The 21,621-nt window shown below is 46.2% G+C and overlaps 1 protein-coding gene across 2 annotated transcripts; it reads left to right on the top strand.

The window, feature by feature from the left end:
- Positions 1–6,514: 6,514 nt before the first annotated feature.
- Nudt4 (nudix hydrolase 4) lies at positions 6,515–20,768 on the top strand. Of its 2 annotated transcripts, none has more exons than XM_051206279.1 (5): positions 6,515–6,944; positions 16,222–16,332; positions 17,398–17,442; positions 18,828–18,912; positions 19,143–20,768. In XM_051206279.1, exons 1-5 carry the CDS (start codon positions 6,849–6,851, stop codon positions 19,343–19,345), a joined length of 540 nt encoding a protein of 179 aa, XP_051062236.1. In that variant the 5' UTR covers positions 6,515–6,848; the 3' UTR covers positions 19,346–20,768. The 2 variants fall into 2 exon arrangements, with proteins under 2 accessions (XP_051062236.1, XP_051062235.1); XM_051206278.1 differs by having other exon boundaries at positions 18,825–18,912.
- Positions 20,769–21,621: the final 853 nt, after the last annotated feature.

Raw genomic sequence — 21,621 nt, 5'->3', positions numbered from 1 at the left:
CTGTACAAGCGAAGTTCACAGTGAAGTAGTGATTCTCAATCTCTTTGGGGATTTCCCTGAACTTATGAAAGCTGTAAATTCATCTCTCCAAAAATATGTGTATCTACACAAACATATCTGTAGCTATTTTCAAGGGGTTCCTGATCTTTTACAAGCCCATCTTGAGGGACTTCGGCTGGTGGCAGTCTCTGGTGTAAAAATACAAGGACCCTGTGGGGGATGGAGAGATGGCTCAGTGATTAGCACCACCTGCTGCTCCTCCAGAGGACCCGGCTTCAGTTCCCATTCATATGGCTCATAACTATCTATAACTTCAGCCCCAGTGATCTGATGTTCTCTTCTGGCCTGTATAGGTACCAGGCATGGACCATGGTTCACAGACATACATGCAGGCAAAACTCTCATACACATATATAGAAATAAGAACAATCTAAAAATATACAAGGACTCCAAAACAACACACATCGATCTAGGACTGGTTTTTATGCATGCCAGCAACATTCCTTTCCCCCTTACAAAGAAGGGAGAAAGGGGTTAACTCAGATTTCTAAAATCAAGTTAATGAACTTCACTGGTTCTCATCCATTTCAGATCAAATTAGTATAGCCAGCCTTTTGTCGTTCTAGACCAATCCTTCCGAATGTGCAAACATCCACTCCAGCAGTGTCAGAGTTTGGGTCTATGCCCACAGGAAATACAGAACCCTGTCTTGTCTCTTTCTTCTCTCCTTCTCTCTCTCTCTCTCTTTAATAGCTTGTGCCTCCATTTTTAAAAAAAATATTTTTATTGTCAGGCATGATGTTGAGTGCTTTTAACCCTATCACTTGGGAGGCAGAGGCAGGTGGATCTCTGTGAGCTTGAGGCCAGCCCAGCCGAGTCCACATTGCAATTTTTAGGCCAGCCAGGACTGTATAGTAAAACCCTCTCAAAATACAAAAAAAAAAATAAGATTAAAACACACACACACACACACACACACACACACACACACACACACATCTCAAAGTTATGCAAAGAATGTAGCTCGTCCCTGCCTACCTATATACCTCAGCTTCAATAGTGATCAGCAATGTTGCTAATTCTACACTTTCACCATTTTCCCCTGCCTCAGCAGCCTAGATTATTCTGAAGGAACTCAAATACAAAGCTACTGTAGTGAATGTATTTAGCATATTTTGCTGAAAAAACCAAGGATCCCCCCTTCTAAACATCCACCCCAGCACAGCAGTTACTTAATATGAAATATTCATTCTGTGATCCCAGGTATCCAGAGCCAGCTGACTCTCCTGCAAATATCCTTCTACAATACCTTTAGTTTTTTTAGAAAGTAGATTAAAACAAGTCCCACGTATTTGACTAATTAGCATATCTCTTTGTTATTGCTGCTTTTATCTTGAAAAGAAAAATGGAGAGCTGTTGTATAGAAATAAACAAATAAATAAAAAAGAAATAAAAAACCAGCACCTGAGCCAGAGGCTGCCTGAGTTCTCTGAGATCTGCAAGTCACCTCTTTGCAAGAAGATAACTCCTTGGCACATGTCTTTCCTTGGCTGATAAGGACCGGAGAACTGTGCTTCCCAGCAAACAATTTCATCAGCTGGAGGACTGCTTAGAAACACTAGGCTTTTAAAACAAAGGCCCTGGTGGTGAACAGGAACCCAGAAAATAGGAATTCAGTTGCAAATGTGAAAGTCCAGTGTTATTCTCATAAACGAGGAGTATACAAACAGTATAAAGAAGAAACTAGAAAGTCTGCATTTGAAGTTTAAATAATAGTTGGATCAATAAGTAGTCATTTAAAAAACCTGTCATCTTAATTCCAACCCTTTATTATATGTGTCTTTGTCTATTTATTTATTTTATTGCTTGCAGTGCTAAGGGTTGAACCTGAAGCTTTAATTATAAATTAAACAAGTGCTCTACCCTGGAAATATATGTTCAGACCACCTCCTCCTCTCCCTTTCCTTTCCTTTTCTGAGACAAGGTCTTAATAAGTTTTCCGTAGGTTTGTCTTGAACTTGCTATGCTGTCCAACTGGCCTTGAATTTCTGCTCCTCCTGCCTAGTCCTCCAGAGTAGGTAGGTTAGAGCAGTGGTTCTTAATCTTCCTAATGTGTCAACCCCCAACCATAAAATTATTTTCATTGCTACTTCATAACAGTTATGAATCATTAATATGACACGTGACCCAGTGAAAGGGTGATTTGACAACCCCCCCCACCACCACCACAATGGGTCTCGACTCATAGGTTAAGAACTGTTGGTTTAACAGTGTGTGCCAGGTGGGCGCTGGTGGCACATGCCTTTAATCCTCCCAGCACTCAGGAGGCAGAAGCAGGAGGATCTCTGTGAGTTTGAGATCAGCTTGTCTACAAAGCAAGTTCCAGGATAGGCTCCAAAGCTACAGAGAAACCCTGTCTCGAAAAAACAAAACAAAACAAAAAAGAAAATTTAATAATAACAATAATTTTAAAAAAAAGTGTATGCCTTTGTGGTCTTTACTTCTTAGTGTCTCTGTAAAAGAAAGCACTTGAGAGCAAATGGAATTGTAAGCTAGATTTCCACATCCATTTCCCACCTCAAGCCACCTCAAGCTGTTCTCCACTCAGGTCCTTTTTCATTTTAAAAGGAAAACAAACTCCATGTTAGAATGAAACACACGTGAACTAATAGCTACTATGTAATAAACAGCAGGGCGGCAGAGAACTGCCCAGGTCCCGTGTTCTGTAAAATGGGAATAAATGAAAACCTGCTGGGTGTGGTAGAACAGGCCTAGGACCCCAGAAACCCTGAGGCTGAGACGCGGACTGTGCTCTAGGTCAGCTGAGCTACAGAGTGAGTTGGAGGCTGGCCTAGGCTTATATATGAAACCCTGACCGAGAAGACAAAAGCAAAACAAAAATAACAAAAGCCCCAGCAGCTGTCCCATGGGGCTACAGCTGGGTCATCAAATGAGATCGCGCAGAAGTGAGACACTGAAAGGACCCATTCATGAGCACAGTTTCCAGAGCAACACTGGGATCCAGGGCACAGCGGAACCCTTCTGCCCCACGGGATCGTGCTTGGGAGAGTCTCTGCTACCTTGGTCGACAGCCCAGGAGAAAAGACCCTCTACAGCCATATAACCCACGTTAAGCTACTTCCCTCTCTGAAGGTTCAGAGAAATTGGAAATAAGGTTTGAAGCAGCACCGTGGGTGCTAAATCCCAGGTAACACAATACTGTGGTAAACGAACTAAACAGACATTAACCTGAAACTGGACTCCAGTCCCCAACTGACCTGACCGGTATAGCCCAGTGCTTACTGGTTCTACAGAAGAAAAACAGCCTGTCTATCTCAACTGTGATCCTGGTGGATAGGATCTAAGCTTTGAACAGTGCCTAAGCTCATTTCAGATGCTGAATGCTCTAAACAATACTAAGCTGGGGCTTTGAGCTGACATGTGCACCGATTCACAGGAACCAGCAAGGGCATATGCGGATCTGACCTTGAGTCTGATCTTTCTCTATTCCCATCTTAGACAGAAGAGCCTCCTTTCCTGCTGGACCCTTCTCAAATAATTGCAAGCACATAAGTAAGAATGCATAGGTATGGTAGGAGTAGGTAATTTTACTATTGAAAGAGTGTTCAGTTTAGATAATTTATTACAGTGTTAAACTCCAAATCTTCTCCAAACAGTTCAAAGCTCTTCTAGCCCTCTGTTGTTGCTGTTGTTTTGTTTTTTGATAGGGTCTCTGTGTAGCTCTGACTGTCCTGGAACTCGCTCTGTAGACTAGGCTGGCCTGGAGCTCGTAGAGATCCTCCTGCCTCTGCCTCCTGAGTGCTGAGATTAAATGCTTGAGCCTCTTTAAATGTGGGAAGGGGGACAGACTTGGGGAGCTCTCCAGTAAAAATGTCCCCCCATCAAAACCTAACAAAACAGGCCTGTATTCCCTGGGAGACTGAAGCTAGAGGACTCATAGTTCAAGGTCAGCCTGAGCTGTCTCTTCACATTCTTTGCAACTTCAAAGCACTTCCGAATGCACAACCTTGTGTAAAATGCAACAAATCATACTCTACCCATTTGAAAGATGAGGACAGCTGAGGCTCAAAGACACTGCATGTAGCCATTGGTACTGGATGTTTCCAGACAGGGTTTCTCTGTAGCTTTTGGAGGCTGTCCGAAGTCATCCTGCAAAACAGGCTGGCTTCAAACTCACAGAGATCTGCCAGCCCCTGCCTCCGGAGTGCTGGGATTAAAGGCCTGCACCGACCGCCCGTGCCATTAGTACTTGTAAGCATGGAAGCCAAGATTTTTTTAAAACCAAGTCCATTTCCTGGAAGCTGAAACAAGGTGTCCTTTGCTTGAATTCACCAGTTATCTGCTATACTTTCCCCCTTTCCTGGCAATTTGGTTCCAGACATCTTCCCCTCTTCTCCTTACTTAAAACTATCTAGCCTGTGCTTCATCTCCTATAACTAATACATGAGAAAGGGCCTGGAGAGATGGCACAATGGTTAGGAACACACATATATGGTGCAGGTTATGTATGCAAACATGTAAGCAAAAACATCCATACACATAAAACAGAAGCCAAAAAAAAAAAAAAAAATTAATGGGACTTGAGTAAACCACCATTTGGTTCTGGCATCCTGCTTATTGAGCACCAACTAGAAGCCGATCTTTGTGTAAAGGTGGAACTTTCCACTTTGGGAATCCGGGCTGAGGGAAACCGATTCTTCTTCACGCATTTGAAAGCATCAGTGAAGCCAGGCATGTGGGAACATGCCTGTAACCCAGCACTTGAGAGGTGGAGGCATCAGGGGTCAGGAATCCGAGGCCAGCCTGGACTATGGGAGACCCTATCTAAAACAACACAAAGCAAAAAAGACCACTTCTTTTTTTTTTTTTTTTTTTTTTTTTTTGGCGTGTGAATCAATGATCTAAAAACAGCACTTGCAATGTCAGTCCGACTGGCATTCCTAGGTTACTGTGCTTGTAAATGCTGGAACTAGTTAAACTTCAAGTGGCTGCAGTAGGGACGGCTTGGAAAATGTCTCTGTACAGGCTTGATTTCTAACTGTGGCGGAGCTTCATTCCTCATTAACTCATTCTCCAAACTTGCATCTGCTAGGCGCTGAGAGTAATACGGGCACAGCAGCCTCCAGTCAAAGGAGTGCCCCGGCTCACCAAGAGAGTCCTGCTCTCAGTCATGCCTCATAGCCCTCAGCCCGAGGCGCAAGCTTCCGGTCTCCTCAGCCACATTGGCCTTCTTCTTTCATTTCTTAGCGCTCTCCCCCGTCCCTCCCTCCCTGACCTCAGCATAAACCCGTTCTGTTCTCTAGAGTTCAGCTCTTTGTTCTTCTTAGCGTCTTCTCTCCGCGCTGCCCGGGCCCTAGACATGCTGCCTAGAGAAGCAAGCTTGCTTCTTCCCCTTCTGGTCAAAGATCTCGGAAACCTACTACACTACTCCTCCGACCACATCACCGCTGCAGTTGTATATGTCCTCCTGGGATTTCTCTGTTCTTAGATTCTTACTCTCCTGGAGGGGCAGGGTCTGACCGGTTTTGTTAGATGCCAACGCCTGGCACACCGGAGGCCTTCCAGGAATGAAAAACAAACAGATGTGGCTGTCTAAAACAGTTCTGTGGGAATCTGAGCTTTAGTGGGTTCAGGGGGTTGGGTTTTGAAGGCAGGGTCTCACGCTGACTGACCAGTGTAGCCTCCAGCTCCAAATGTATGAGAGATGACCTTGAATTCCTAATCCTCCTGCTTTCGCCTCCCAAACGCTGGGATTACATACTTGGGATTCCACACCTGATTTGGATTAGGGTTTTCTTGAATTCCAGTGATGTCCGGCCTCCTACCTTTCATCTTAGCCCTTCAATGACACTGGAATATGGGAAGATGTCCCAAGTGCCCAAGATTGCAAGCTTCCGAACAACAAGAATCCCGTTGATTTGCGTAGAATAAGACACAACACAGGAAAGTAACAGCCGTAGCCGGCATTCACGAATGCGCTGTGGAGGGTGAGCCGGGATGGGGGATGCCACAGCACTGTCTACAGCAGAGAGCATCTCAGAGCTTCAGCCGGCTCCCCAGGACGATCTACTGCATCCTCCTCGAGAAAGGGGAGAGCGACCTCAGTGAACTTAACCTTGCTAAGCGCCGCGCTTCCGCAGAGCCGGCGACACTCCAGGACCCAGGGCTGGGGCCCGCCGCTAAGGGGAACGCCCCCGGGCCGCAGAGCGCGCCCCTCCGCGGCCGCTCGAGCCCCCCGCGCGCGCCCGCCCGCCAGAGCCGGTGGAGCCGGAGCGCAAGGCCGCGTGCCCCGCCCCGAGCCGGTCCGAGCCGCCCGCGCTCCCGGTCCCCTCCCTCCGCCCCCTCCCTCCCCGCCTCCCCGGGCAACGGTCCTGGCGCGCAGGCGCGCTGGCGCGCGGAGGCGAGCGCGCGCACGGGCGGGCCCAGCTTAAATGCGGGCGGAGTGGGCGGCGCGCATCCCCGGCGTCGCAGCCCGCTCGGCACCGCCGCCTCCAACTGTCTCCGCGTGGCGCGAGCCTGGAGCCTCGCTCTTTCCCCGGCGGCGGCGGCGGCGGCGGCGGGGCCAGGCAGGGAGTGGCTGCGAGCGGCGGCGGGCTCCATGGAGAGCGGTGGGCGCCCGAGCAGAGGCGGCGCTTCCACCGCTGCGCCCCGGCTGCGCTGACCCGCGCTCCGGCCCGCGTCGCGCCGTCCGTGTCCGTGCCCGCGTCCGTGTCCCCGCCGGCGCCCGAGCGCCGTGACTGTCCTCGGCCCGACTCCCCGGCGGGGTGGCGGCGGCCGGGTCCCCACGGTGGCGGCCGGAGCAGCGGCAGCAGGAGCCCGGCTCCAGGATGAAGTTCAAGCCCAACCAGACGCGGACGTACGACCGCGAGGGCTTTAAGAAGCGGGCGGCCTGCCTGTGCTTCCGCAGCGAGCAGGAGGACGAGGTGAGCGCGGGGACAAAGGCCGGCGGCCGGGCTCCGTCCCGCACCCCCTGCACCCCCTGCACCGCCCGGCCGGCCGGAGGGTCGCGGGCTGCCCGCTCGCCCGGAGCCGGGTGCAAACCGAGGCTGGTCTCGCCAGCCTGCCGCTTCCCTGGCCCGTTTGCTCGCAAGCAGTCGGTTTCGTTATGTGTGTGTCTCCTTTTACAAAACGGCCTCCGCTTTTAAAGTTTTCTTTGCTGACGACCGAGGGGAAGGTGGCCAGCGAGAGATGTGGAATGACGCCAAGAGGGACAAGATAGGCCCGAAGCCGGGCAAAGTTGCCCTTTTCGGCCCGGGTGAGCTCTCGCCCTTCTGGTTTCTCAAGGCTGCTCTGTGCCGCCGTGTGGCTTGACATCTGGGAAGGAGCGGTGTGTAACTTTACCCCTCTGCACTGGATCGATACGGGCCTTTGGGAGTAGTAGTCTCTGTTAGGGCGATTTTTGTTTATTTCAGTTATATTTGTTCGATCTTTCAAACGGCTCTCTTTTCAACTTGTTCTAAGCGGTTAAGTCACTTGGGAGCTGGGGGAAATCTTGTAGTATTGCCACGCCTAAAATGAATTGATAGAGAAAAGATTACCATTCTGAGTCCTGTAAACCATCAGGCGTTAAGGCTGGGAGATGGGAATTTAATGGCTTCCTCGTTGCTAGCTCCTGAAGTTAGGATAAGTATGGCATAGCATACACTCACCCGTTTAATTATATTAACAAAAACCGCGTGCTTTGCTTGGTTGGGTTTTTTTTTTTCTTTTGAAGAAATAAAACAGTTTAGGTTTTTTTTAAAGCCCGAATCCTAAAGGAATTTTCAGAGAAATACAAGGGCTTTTTTAAAGCGTACACAAAGAAAAAACGTCAACAAACATGGAATGCAGTCTGCTGAGGGGGTGGGGGCTGTCTTTGAAGGAAGGGCCTTGCTAGGGCAAGGCAAAACTAAATATAAAAGCATATAATAGTGAACAGATCCAGGATCCCGTCTGACTAGTTCACCACTCTACTATAGTATTTTTAGCTGAGCCTTTACAATGTGTTAGGCACAGCCAGGGGAATGTTTGTTACATTTAATCCTTTTAGCACTTGGAGGTAGCGCTGGTCAGCCTTGTTTTATGGGCGAGAAGACAGCTTTGAGCAGAAGAAGTACGTTGCCCAGTTGACAGCATTAGGCGTCAGTCGAGTCGGAATTCAGGATCCAGTTCCTATTCCAGAAGCTGGCCTCTTGGTAAAGCGTGGTCCATGCTCCGTGTTGTGAGGCTGACCTCAAACAAAGCCTTTAAGTTACCTTTGAAATTGTGCCGTAATATGCTGTTGGAAATTCAGGCCCCGTTTTTCACGTGGCGTGCGTGTGTCCCCCCTAGGGGAAGTTATGGAGATGGGTGAAATCAAAATGGTGTAAATTGTGGGTCTGGCAGAGAAGTCTTGACAACTGCTTCTGCCGCAAGCAAGGAAGCCACGCTAAGGGAGGGTAGTGGAGAGTTTGCATAGCACGTGGGAGCCCTGGGTTCAATCTTGAGCCCCTTCCTCTCCCCCCCCCCAGGAAGTTCCTGTAAAATAACTGCTACAGCCTATTTTCAAAACGAGACTAGTACTTTTAAGTACAGTGAGAGCAGCAAGACTTGGAGTATGTTAGATCCATTATGTAAAACTCTGGCTCTTGGAACCTGTAAGCTGGGAAGCCTACTGGACCATCCTGTTAGTGGATATGCTCTGGGGGAAGACTTTGGAATTCTCCAGAACACACAGCCAACTTTGAACATCTGGTTTAGCTCCTTGGAATTTGTATTTCTCTGGTTGTGTATGCTTGAGGCTCTTTCTACTATGTGATAATTACAGACTGAAGTCTTAACAAAACATTAAGATGTGGAGGGAAGATTTGCTTTCCCTATTGAAATGGTTTTGCTGCCGGTCCAGGGTTAGACTACAAGTTGCTTGAACCCACCTGTCTAACTAATGGGTAAGAACTCAGTAGGTCCTGGTTAGGACTTTTAAATGTATGTTTCAAAGATGAGAGTAACTTAAAATAAAAATAGTAATTACTGTTTGACCCTAAAAGGCTACAGAAAGCTTCCCATTGGCTCCCCTGAGTGCAGGGATGAAACCCGGCTAGAACAGGTTCTTCTGAGAGTAGAGTCCCTTGCATTGTGCGTGTGTGTGTGTGTGTGTGTGTGTGTGTGTGTGTGTGTGTGTGTGTGTGTGTCACACAGGCCTTCCTTTTTCTCCACCCTGTTGGTTTTCCTCTTCTTTTCCTGCCTTAAGAGGTAACATAGCATGGGAAAAAGTTAGAGACCTTGGCATGGTGTTGGGATATGCAGGAATCCCGGCATTTAGGAGGAGGCTAGCCTGAGTAAGACTGTCTGGAGGTGGGGGGATCGAGCCAGGCGTAGTGGTGCTTGCCTTTAATATGGCACATGGGAGGCAGAGGGGGACGGATCTCTGAGCTAAAGGCCAGCATGGTCTGCTTAGTGAGACCCTGTTTGAAGAGGAACCAACACCAAATTCAGGTTGCAGAAGGGATTTGTCCTAGGGCCATGGAGAGAGTTCAGGTCTGTTGTTTCTAGGTTTTCAGCTTCCCTAGCTAGCTGGTTCTGTGGAGAAGCATCCCCTTAGGTGTGGCTTCCAGACAGACCCACAGTAAACATCCAGACAGTGGCTGAGACACTGCCTGTGTAGACAAAGATTACAGTCGTGTTTTGAGTAGGTAGCCAGAAATAAATTCCATTGAACATATTTGCGTATGTATTTGAACAGGGATGTAAAGGTGAAGTTTAGCTGGTAAGGGGCATGTTCTATAGTGGGAGAGTAGGGCAAACAAATGAGATACAGTGGCCCCAAAGCGCTTTTAAGTGCTTTGGGTCTGGAACCCAATGTGTCATTTCAAACTGGACTGCGGTGAATGGGAAAGGAGAGGCCAGCATCCCAAACAGAGGATGACTTGGCTGTGGTCTGCAAGGGTGGCTTGGGATGGCAAGGAAAAACCCACAGTGGTGAAAAGCTCCCCTACCAAGGGGGCGAGGGGCGGGTGCAGACAGCCCCTCACAGGTAAGCCTGACAGCTTGCTGGGCAAGAAAGGCACTCCTAGTTTTAAACAAGTACATTTCAATTCTAGACTGGGGAGGGGGCATGGGACATAGACTCAGTGCCGGGTTGGATCCAGGTACAGTCGCAAGGAGGAGGTATGAGCATATTGAGTGTGGCTCTGTTTAACCTAACCTCCCAGAGTTAGGGACTGCAGCTTCTACAGATAAGTCTGCAGAGCTTAATACAGTGGGAAATCAAAGTCCAGCGACATCAAACCATAAAAAGTAAGGTGTGGCAAAAAAAGGCATCTCAAAACACAAGACAAAAAAACTAGAGCTATGAGGATCGGTGCTAATCGGGAATTCTGGTGTGATAAAACCCCAGGTTGTCGTTTACCCCGTCGGAAGTCACCCTTTTCTGTACTGGCATACTTGGCCAAGAGATAAAAAAGACTACTTTGTCAGCATTAAAAAAATCGAAGATAGCCCTTAAACTTTTTTCCCTGCGGTACCCTTTGTCTTCCCCCTGTCTGTGCCACTGAGCAGCTCCCCCAGACCTAAAAGAGAATGACCTGAGGCCATGAAACCAACCCCGTTCTTCAAGGGCGAGGAGTACTTCCTCACATTTATTTGCATCTGTTTGTCTTACAAGAATTATACTAGAATTATTCTGTAGCCTGATGGGTTGATCTTTCCTTTGGTGTCAGCCATGGCTTCCCTAGAAAATTGAATGCTTGCTTGCCTGTAAGAGTTAGCATATTAACCATATCGTACACCTAGTAGACAGATGCCTGTCAGTTTGCTTAGGGGTGTTAAATGATACTATTTTGTGATAGGTTTCTCTGGAGTCTTCTGTTGATAGAGGGAAATTATAGTCAGCTGCTCCATTCTGAAGGCAATAGAGGTGTAAGAAAGTGTTGTTTGCTGTTGTGTGTGGCTAGGGTAAATGACTTCACACCCCCAACCCCTCCTCCCCCCCAAACCCTAAATTGTGTTGACGGTTTTAGATTCTGCATGTGTAGAGGATATTCAAAGTCTAATTTGCTCAGCAACACAAGGGTATAATGAAACAGAAGGCGAATCTGCACCGATTGAAAACAATCCCTGTGTCTAGTGCTTGCACCCAAAAATCTCACTGTTCTCAACTTGTTTATTAATTTCCACTTGAAAAACTATTTGCATGTGTGTCTGGGTGGGAGGTGATGCCATGGAGGTCAGAGGACACCTTGTAGGGTTCCTTCCCAATATCATGTAGGTCCTGGAGATTGAACTCAGGTCAGTCCTGTCAACAAATGACCTTACCAGCTGAGCCAATCTCACTGCCCGGTCTGGGTTGTTGGGGTTTGGTGGGGGAGGGTTGGTTGGCTTTTTTGCTTTTTTTTTTTTTTGTTTTGTTTTTTGGTTTTTTTTTTTTTTTTTTTTTTTTGTTTTGGTTTTTGGTTTTATTGATTTTTAGTTTGTTAGCTGTGTCTCCCTCTGTAGCCCAGGCTGGCCTTGAATTTGACAGCCACCTGCCTCAGTTGCTGAGATTATAGGCATGAGCCATTATGTCTGGCTTGGGTCTCATTCTGTTTTCGTTTTTTATTGTGCATGAGAATGCATGCCTTTCATGTCTGCACTAGGGAGGCTGAGGCAAAAGATAAGTTCAAGGCCAGCTTGCTCTACATAGGGCTCCAGGCTAGTTAGTTTTATCGCACCTTATCTCAAAAAAAGTGAACACAAGGGCTGCAGATGTAGCCCCGCAGTGGAAACACTTGCTTCTTCTCGTGAATGAGGCTGGAGGTTGACTCTCTGCTCTTCCCTACCCAAAAGGTCGCAGCCCTGGGACTCACTCTTGTGAATGCTAGGAAGAAGGGAATTCTGAACTGTATTGCCTGTTTATTTTTGAGACAAGACTCACTAAATGGCCCCAAGGCAGCTTCCTAACTCTGACTTAGGCAGGCCTTGAACCTGTGGTCTTCTGCCTCCCTCTTGCATGCAGCCTGTGGCCACCATTCCCCACTTTGGTTTGAACTCTGTTTTGTTTTCTTTTTCGATACAGGATTTCACTGTGTAAAAGCCTTGGCTGGCCTTGAACTCACTGAGATCCTCCAGCTTCTGCCTCCCAAGTAATGGGATAAGAGGTGTACACCACCACCGTCCAGTCACCTCCTAAATGCTGGGGTCACACATGGGTCACCACACAGGACTCTTATCAACCCTTCCCTTCCCGCTCCCAAATGTAGCTATGCCCTCATTTCAACTTAACGGAATATTTAAGATGAGAAGTCGGGTACTTAACAAAACCCTGCTTTTCAGATACTATCTGTTAACCTAGTTAAGCTAGTAGTTGGATGTGATAATTATTTCTATACCCATAAGTATGACCTGTTTTGGAAAGGTACATTTGAAGTTAATGGTAAGCTACTGGGTTAGGCTAAATCACTTGTCCAAAATTTATGTAGTTCTGTTAGCATGGCTTTATATAAGCAGTTTTTTTCTTTTTCTAGTTTCAACCACAAAAGCTAGCCCTTGCTTTATGTTTTCCTTCTCCCCTCTCCAAGAATGTGAATCTTGGGTTCGGTTTTGCTATACTGAGTTAGCTCGGCCATGCCCTCCTCCTCCATGCTTCCCCTTAAACTGGAGGGCTATGCTGATTTTATCACTGTGCAGACAGTTATCCTCTGCCCACCTGAAGATTCCAGACTGTAAAGTAGAAGTGGACGGGCTTAGTTTGAGCAGGGTTCTCCTGTGTGGAGGAAGTGCGTGACCGAGTTACACCTTTGACCTCGTCTGAAGAGGGTGACCCACAGTGAGTGCTATGGACGGACCTTTGTAGTCTGTCTAGTATGTGGCACTTGGAATGAGCACTTCAGTTCTTTATTTTGTTTCTCAGATAGCTATGTGCTGCCAGTGGCAACTGGTACACACTCAGCTCTGGGTCAGAAAGTTGAGGGGACAGTGGAATTGGCAGATCAAGGGCATGTAAGTTCAGGCTGAGAAGCATCTAATGAAATGTATTAGATTGCAAATCTGCCATCACCAAACATGGACACTGACAAATCTTTTCAAGAGCTGGGCATCATGGAACACACCTGTGATCCCCAGTGCTTTTGAAGCAGAAACAGGAGGGCGAAGTTCAAAGTCAGCCCTTAGCTATGCAATGTTTTGAGGCCAGCCTGACCTACACTAGATCCTGTCTCACCTGAAAGGTGTTGGGGAGGGGGTGGACATGAATGAGAATACTGGGACTGTGATGCTCCTCTTCCTAGATCCTGACACTGGGTTTCATTTTTTTTTTTTTTTTTTTTTTTTTTTTAGGCTCAGACATTCTGAATACCAATGGTTTTGAAACTCCTTTACTAAATAATGGCTTACTTTGGAATTGTGGAGTAAAAATTTTATCCAGCCAACAATACCAGGACATCTCTGACTGACTAGGATAAGAGGCTGTAATTGCAGGTCATATGTATGGGGTGTGCCTTAAGCCTGGATACGGAGGGCCAGCACTACACCTTTGACTATTTTAATAAACTTCATTGAGCCACAGTGGCCAGCAGGGCCTGCCTAGTCTCAGATGCAAGATGAGTGTGTTCCTTGCAGAGAAGAACCCTTAGCATTACCAGGTCACTACGCTCCAGTCAATGTGTGCATCAAGTTCAGCTCCATGGCTAAGCTAGATTTGCTCAACTCTGGCTCCTTGGTTTCTAATTAGGAATTTGTGCCGTTTGCAGATATTAATTAAATCTTAAGTAAGTTTTATTTGGACATATTGTCACCCTCAAAGCAGACTTTGCCGACCTTTGTGTTTCTTCAGGCTTTCCCTGGATTGGCCAGCCTGCCAGTTCCATGGTTAGGAGAGCTGTGAGCAGCACAGCATACAAGAACAAGGATTTGGAGTTGCATGGTCAACCGAAGCTCTCTTGGAGAGGGTTGACTCGCTAGCACCCACAGGAGAAGCTCTTGTGGGGTGTGTCAGTGCTGGAGGACCGGCAGGGCAGATCCAGGAGCTGGCTGCCCAAAATGGCACAAGACACAAGACACCTACCTCTGTCCTCGTCACACTTAAGTGTGACACACGTCATCATTTCTCAGGTAGTCAGCACCTGTGTTTCTGAGCTCTAGGGTGCCAGCAGCTTCTCCAGCAGAGGGAGAAAAATAGAATTGCTAGTGTCTTTGTCAAAAGGCAGTATCCACATTGGGAATGAATTTCAGGGTTGGGGGCACTGGGTTGTAGCTCAGCTGACCTGTGGTGCTGGTAAATCTTACTCACCTTGACACAGCTGAGGTTTTCTGGGTAAACTGAGGCCATGTCTTGACTGATAAGTAGAGTTGGCCCAGCCTACTGTGGGTAGCACCATCCCTAGGCAAGTAGGTCAGGGTTGTAATAAACATAAGCCCGTGAGCAACATTATTCCGTGGTTTCTTCCTCAGTTTCTGCCATGACCTCTCAATGATGGATTACAACCTGGAAGTATCAGCCAAGCAAACCCTTTGGTCCACCCAAGTTTTTGGTTTTATTAAGTTTTATCACAGCAAGGGAAAGCCATCCAGGACATCTAACCTGTTTGAGGCCTTGGGTTTGATACCAAGTACCACTCAAGCAAGTTCAGAGTGGTGTCCCCTATCCTAGGAAGACCTGTTTAACATGCTGAAGTGTACTGCAGTAATTTTGTTGATGGTTAAGACATGCTACCTTCACAAACAGTTGGTGATTACCACCTTTCTAAAACATAATGAGTTTCAGGTTTTCATTTGTGCAGTGACTGTGTAGTACTCCTTCAGTGCTGGTGTAAACTATGAACTAAGTCTGGAACTCACTCTGTTCCAGGCAGGCTGGCCTTGAACTCAGAGATCCACCGAGTATAACACCTTGACTGGCAAGAGTGGCTTTTTAAATTTTCTTGTAATTTTATGTGCATTGGTGGTTTGCCATGAGTGTCCTGGAACTAGAGTTAAACAGTTGTGAGCTGCCATGTGGTTGATGGGAATTGAACCCCAGGTTCTCCTTGAGAAGTCAGTGTTCTTAACCACTGAACCATCTCTCCAGCCCCTAGAGTAGCTTTTAAAAGGGAATATATATGGCTTAATGCTGTTCTTGGTCAGAAGTCTATTTCCTATAAAAGGCCAGGTGAATATTTTAGGCTTTGCATCCTGTGTGGTCTGTTTTCAACAACTCTGCTATCAGAAGCAACACGAAAGCCAGGCAGTATGCGAAAGTGTGCAGGAATGAAATCTGAACACCACATAACCCCACCTGGCAAGTACTATAGAACTCAGCATTCAGGAACCAGATGAATATGTTCAAGGGTAGCTTGTACTTACATACCAAGTTACCAGAGAGATCGAGGGAGGGTCAAATTGTTATTCAAAACAGGTGGACTTAGTTTGCCAGCCTTGTTCTAGACCATAAGTTCACAGCTGTTTATCAGACTAGCTTGATCAATGGCTTTGGAATCTGCAGGTGCCTCTTCCTACCTCACCATGAGCATAAACTAATCCTGCCCAGCCATGCATTTCCCTGTCCCTTCCTTTCTCACGGTACTTGTCTTCAAGAACTCAGATTTTATGGCTGAACAGTTACCAGCCTGTGGCTATGTAATCTTCATTGGAAGAATAGTCTAGCTCAAGAGTAACCGGCACGTGAGGCTGGAGTGCCCAGTGGGTAAGGTTCTGGGAATCGTGAAGACCTGCATTTGGATTCAGAATCCATGGATAAGGCACACACCTTTGACTCCAGCCTTAGGGTAGGAGAAGAGGGATGGGCAGATCCCAGGGGCTTGTTGGCTATCCCATGTAGCCAAGAGGTGAGCTCCAGGTGGACAGAGTGATGAGGACCACACTCACTCAACATACAATCTGTATAATCGTGCGTGCATGGGAATACGTGCACTCACCAAAGCAACGAATGTGATGATCCCAGAACAGACCTCAATACCATTTCCCTAAGAACTGGAAGAAAGCTGTACTTCTTAAATCTAATGGTTTAAATGATCCCATGGGTTCCAGGCTAGCCAAAGCCACACAGTGAGACCCTGTCTCAGTGACACCTCCCCTCACACAAATGAGTCCACAGGGCAGGATGGCTAACAGGGGCTGTCGTGTATATCACCCTTCCTCAAAGGCTATCGGTTCGTTTGTATTACAGTGTGTGCCCTTCGTAATTTCAGTGAAATTTGAGATGACCCAGTTACAGCCCTGAAGTGTTTGGAGTGTTGATTCTTAAACGCATGGTTACCATGGGTCTTTCAGGTGCTGTTGGTGAGTAGCAGTCGCTACCCAGACCAGTGGATTGTCCCAGGAGGAGGGCTGGAGCCAGAGGAGGAGCCTGGCGGTGCGGCTGTGAGGGAAGTATATGAAGAGGTGAGATGAAGAGGAGAAGGTTCTGTCTCTGACACTGCTGAGGGCTTCACAGGAGGGTCCCCGGCTTTTCCCCAGGTGACCCTGAGGAAAGGCAAGAATGAATGCAGGCAATAGTCCTCTGTTGTCTGGTGCAGGGTGTTAGAAGCTATGTTGCTATAGTTAACATTCTGCTCAAGAAGTCGTGTTTTGTGCTTGTTGGTGGTAAACAGCTAAAATGAATGTGAGCCTAACATGCAATTAATTGTCCATTGCTTATTCAGATCAGTGTATAACATAATGGCCTTGCCTGAGAACTGCATCAGTGTCATTTTGAGTAGAGACACTTGTGTTGTGTGCCATAAATTTTAGACTAAAAAAGGAACCAATTGCCAGGCAGTGGCACCTTTAATGCCAGCACTCAGGAAGCAGAAGCAGGCAGATCTGTGGGTTCAAGACCAGCCTGGCCTATAAAGCAAGTTCCAGGACAATCAGGGCTGCTACACAGAGAAACTCTGTCTCAAAGAAAGAAAAAGAAGCCAATTGCTTGTTTTCTTGTCTTAAAATTCAGTAAAATGTGTCATATCCTCATGCACAAAGTGCCCTGCTTGTCCCTTCCTTCCCTTGAGGAACTTGGTTACCTGAGTAAAAAGCATGTCGGGGTTAAGTGAGGAGGGCATGCATGTGTGTTTCCTTTGAACTTTGGGGGTACAGAACCTTGCTTGCACTTTTCAGGGAAGTGCAACCCAGCTTCCGAGAGCACCAAGGTTGCTGTAGCAATGGGGTGAGGAATTAAGACCCTTCAGTGATTGGAAGCCTGAGAATTATAGCTCTTGGAGCCTCGACAAAGGAGAAAGCAGGTTTTTTAGAAGGGCTGAGTCTGTTAGTTCTTACAGAAAAGTCTGTTTTTATTCAGATTTTTTTTTCCCCAAATTGTTGTCTGAAGTGTAATTTTTTCTTTTATCACCCCATTTTAGTTTTTGATAAATGAAAATCAGTCTAACCAACCAGGGGAAAACTGAAACATCGCTTATAAATGTAATTACTATGAGAGATGAGTATTATACTTACCAACTCTTTCTTTAATAGGCTGGAGTCAAAGGAAAATTGGGCAGACTCTTGGGAATATTCGAGGTGAGTTACAAAGTAGCCCCACTTTCAAACAGCAGCCTGAACTGGGTAGTGTCCTCAAACTATGGCAGGCAAGTCAGTGGTAAGGATGTGCCGTTCCCTCCTTTGCATGGTGGTGTTGCCATGGTTACCGGTGCGTGACCATGCATTGGAGGGAGCCGACATAGAAAGGCCGCCCTGTGGTTCTGCCCCGTTCAGCATATTGACCCTGGATATATAGAAACTAAAATGTGCTACTTGGAGTTGAGTCACCAGACAGAATTCAGTAATTCAGAGGCAGAGGCAGGACGGCCAGGGCTATACAGAGAAAAACTAAGGGGTGGGGGAGTATCTCGTGGCTGGAGAGGCGCCAGTGGTTAAGAGCACTGACTGCTTTTCCAGAGGACTCAGGTTCAATTCCCAACACCCACATTGCAGCTCATATCTGCTTCACACAGGTGTACATGCAGAGAAAACACCCGTGTGCAAAAAAGTTCTAAGTTAGTACCCAAAAAGCTGCCCTGTACCATCAGTTTTACAGTTGTATAGCACCATCTCCTGGCGAAACCAAGAAACATAAATTTTCTGTGATGTGTGGGTACAATTAACATCTTTGTCAGTATGCCCAATTTTTGGAGAAAAGTAACAATTATTAGTGAAAGAGACAGCACACCATTTAACAGAAAATGTCAGCCAGCATGCTTTTCCTTTAGAGAGTATCTCAGCATATCCAAACTGCTTCCCGCTGTCAGTGCCCTTAGTGACTTGTGACTGGGAAGTAGTAACTGACTTGGCAGGTGTAAAAGTAGAAAGGTGAGGGCTTACACTTTTTAGATTCACTCAGATCAAGGTTCTATCAAAGTTGAGCATACATAAATGAATGCTCCATGTTTTTGCAATTTTCCCATTGGCGGTGCTGAAGCTCCAGCTTATGATTTGAGACTCCATAGTGCAGGCTCCACAACCCCCCCAAATGTTGGGATGCCTGATGTGCATCATAATACCTGAGCTAGTTTGTGTCTCCTGTTTTGAGACAGGTTCTTAACTCAGCTGGCTGGGAACTTGCTAAGTAGCCCAGGCTGCCTTGGAACTGGATCCTTCCTGCCTCACCTTCCAAGTACTGGTTTCAGCCATTAACTCCCATGCCCACTATTTTTAAACAAAAGTTGGGAGTACTTGCACATGCGTACCTGTAGAGGATTAACTTGTGAGAATGGTTCTCTGCACTTAGGCTCCCAGGATCCAACTCAGATCATCAGTGCCTTGATGTGCAGAGAATTCTTGAAACATCCGTTACTAAATGCGTTTCTATGCTCACACTTTAATACTCACTACGTATGCACAGGAAGACTCATCTACCCATGGTCAGCTCCTGTGAATTAAAACGCTTTGCTTTTCTATTCAAGCAGAATCAAGACCGGAAGCACAGGACATACGTTTATGTTCTGACAGTCACTGAAATATTGGAAGACTGGGAAGATTCTGTTAATATTGGTGAGCCCCCCCCTCCTTTGCTTAGTCACCACTGACATTTTCCCAGGTCACCATAACTGACTTCAGTCTCTTTAAAGGGAAGGCGAGTGTGTATCTACATTTGAATGAATTGCCTCACCCTCCCACCTTAAGGCATTGAAGAAATGGAAAGCAAGGGAATACTGTGTAGTAATAGTGTATGCTTTTTTTAAAACTGCCCTCGTGGTAACTGCTGTTCTCCTGCTCTCTAGGAAGGAAGAGAGAGTGGTTCAAAGTAGAAGATGCTATCAAGGTCCTCCAGTGTCATAAGCCTGTCCATGCAGAGTACCTGGAAAAACTAAAGCTGGGGTGTTCTCCAACCAATGGAAATCCCACGGTCCCTTCCCTGCCAGATAACAATGCCTTGTTTGTGACTGCTGCACAGCCTTCTGGGGTGTCATCCAGTATAAGATAGAGCTGGGAACCCTCCCCACACCGTGTCATGTCACAGGGAGAGGCTTTTTTTTTTTTTTTTTTTTTTTTAAACTTCTGACACATCTGACTGCTGATGGCAAACTGAATTTGCCGTGTGCAGGGATTTCAAATAATTTGCATGCATTTCAGATGCTTTTCAAGTCTTTTAAACAACAAAATAGCATAAAAATATTTCCAGATGCCAAAGCCATGTGGGATTTTTTTTTGAGCCTTATAATCCTTCTGCCCCATTACTTTGAGTTTCATTTTGTAATGATCCCCCTCCCCCTCGTCTGCTTGACATCATTCTGTGGTTTATTTTGCCAAGTCAAATAAGTTGTTGGGTGATATTTTCACATGCGCCCCCCCTCTTTATTTCTCTTTCAGTATCAAATAGCCACCAGATCTTTGTGTTGGGAATTATTGAAAAGATTGTCGGTATTTAAAGGAAATATATTTACCCCAGAACTTGTGTAAGAGGGTCGCAGTCTCCCTTGTAAACTGCATTTGGGCTGGTTTCTTTGCTATGGTCCTGTAGCCTTTGGTGACAAAGTACTGCAGTTCACTGTTTCCAACAAGTTGAGTGTTCACAGCCAGTATGTCACTGTTGACCTATTAGGACTGTTTCCCCTCTGACACAGTAGTGATTCAATGTAAAACATAGCAAGGTCTCATTTTAGGGAAATACTGTCAGCAACTCGCATGTGGTTTGAGTGCCTCTCATCCTGAAAACGGTGTTTATAGAAGTTCATTTAGCATGCTCAGTTGCCAGTTATCTTTATAATCCTTTTAACATAGAATATACGAAGGCCACATTTCTCTCTATGAAGACTACTCTTAAAAAATCCATTTTTAGTTTCTGATCTCATGACATCTGTTCACTTAAACAGTCAGGTTACCGCAGGGTTAGAATCTCTAGCCTTCATTTCTAGTCAGTGCTGACTGCATCACAGCTAAAGAACATAGCCATTCCTGTTCAGCTATTCCAGGCCTAAGTAAGGCAGAGGGCACATTTAACTATCTCCCACTTTCCAAGTCTAAAGTTAACTGTGGGGAAGCTGGAACATGTGAGCCAAGTTATTACACCTTGTCTTCGCTCAAAATGGGCATCCTGTGAAAGTGCCTGGTGCGAAACTCCTTTACGCATGAGGTCAGAAGTGCAGGGGGAGGGGAAAGCCTTCCACAGATGTGGGAAGAGGAAGAGATGGATCTTTATGTAGCCATTGTTAACCTTTTGTAAATACTCTTAACTGGCAAGCTTAAAACAGGAAGTACATTGAGACATTTGTTCTGTAACTTGTTAACCTTTAAAATGTAATTGCAGCTGAAAATGGTCCTTGGATGTAAAGAAAACTGGTTTTAAAAATGAGATCTTGTGCCATAAATGCAGCAGAACTAAATAAAAATGTTAGTTTACAAATTAATGCTGTCAAAGTAATGAGTAAAGTAGAAAAACTCAACCAGTAGCATTCATTCTGAATTATGTAGTGTAATCACACATGATCGCTCAGACCTTTTATATTTTTCTTTGTACAGAGGTCATGTATTCTTTTTTCTTTTTAAATGAAACATTTTAAAAGCCCAGATTGACATTTTCTATCAGTTGCCAAGACTTTTCCCCCTCACAGATCTGCAATTTCTCTATATACGAAACCCAACAGAAACTGGACTGCTTTGTATAGAATGTTGCTTCCAGCTAACAAACCATCACAAGTGCTTGGGGGGGGGGGGGCGGGCGGCGGTCATACATACACAATATCCTGAGAGGTAATAGTGCATGGATTTATTTTATAAACTCTTGGACTGTGTATTGCCATGTAAAATATGTACAGTGTTAATGTCAACCATCTCTAAAGTTAGCCTATATATAATGTTGTATAATTTCTTTGGTCGGAAACATTTGGATGAAGCCGGGTCACCTGGGTCAGGACTTTCTCCAATGCCATGTAGCAAACCAACATGTTAACCTATGCAACAGCAAAGAACTTACAGCTTCATTTTTTTTCCAATTTCCCCTGGGGGCTCCGACCCAGACCAGCAAGATTATAGAGGAAAAAACCTAGGGCAAGTGATTGAGTGCTCTCAAGACGCAGTTGGATCTTATAAAGGTAATGTTTGCCATGTCAGCCCACTGCAGTGTGCAGTGCTTATTTGTCGCTGAGTAAGATGGGGCAGCTACATTCTTCAGATCCATGTGCCTAAGTTTCCAAAACAAACAGCGCTGTTAATTTGACTTGCAGAAAGGTAGAAACCACCGTGTGGCCTTTCTGTAAAGAA

Source organism: Phodopus roborovskii, unplaced genomic scaffold (genome assembly GCF_943737965.1).
Source record: "Phodopus roborovskii unplaced genomic scaffold, PHOROB, whole genome shotgun sequence".
Classification (NCBI taxonomy): domain Eukaryota; kingdom Metazoa; phylum Chordata; class Mammalia; order Rodentia; family Cricetidae; genus Phodopus; species Phodopus roborovskii.
The sequence above is the reverse complement of the archived record's forward strand: the minus strand, read 5'-3'. Positions and strand labels throughout refer to the sequence as shown.

What these genes read in the sequence shown, in the direction of transcription:
- Nudt4 (XM_051206278.1), top strand. Translation starts at nt 6,849, where the DNA reads ATGAAGTTCAAGCCCAACCAGACGCGGACGTACGACCGCGAGGGCTTT. An exon ending in GCAGCGAGCAGGAGGACGAG is followed by an intron (nt 6,945 to 16,221) that starts GTGAGCGCGGGG and finishes TGGGTCTTTCAG; the next exon opens with GTGCTGTTGGTGAGTAGCAG. An exon ending in GGAAGATTCTGTTAATATTG is followed by an intron (nt 18,913 to 19,142) that starts GTGAGCCCCCCC and finishes CCTGCTCTCTAG; the next exon opens with GAAGGAAGAGAGAGTGGTTC.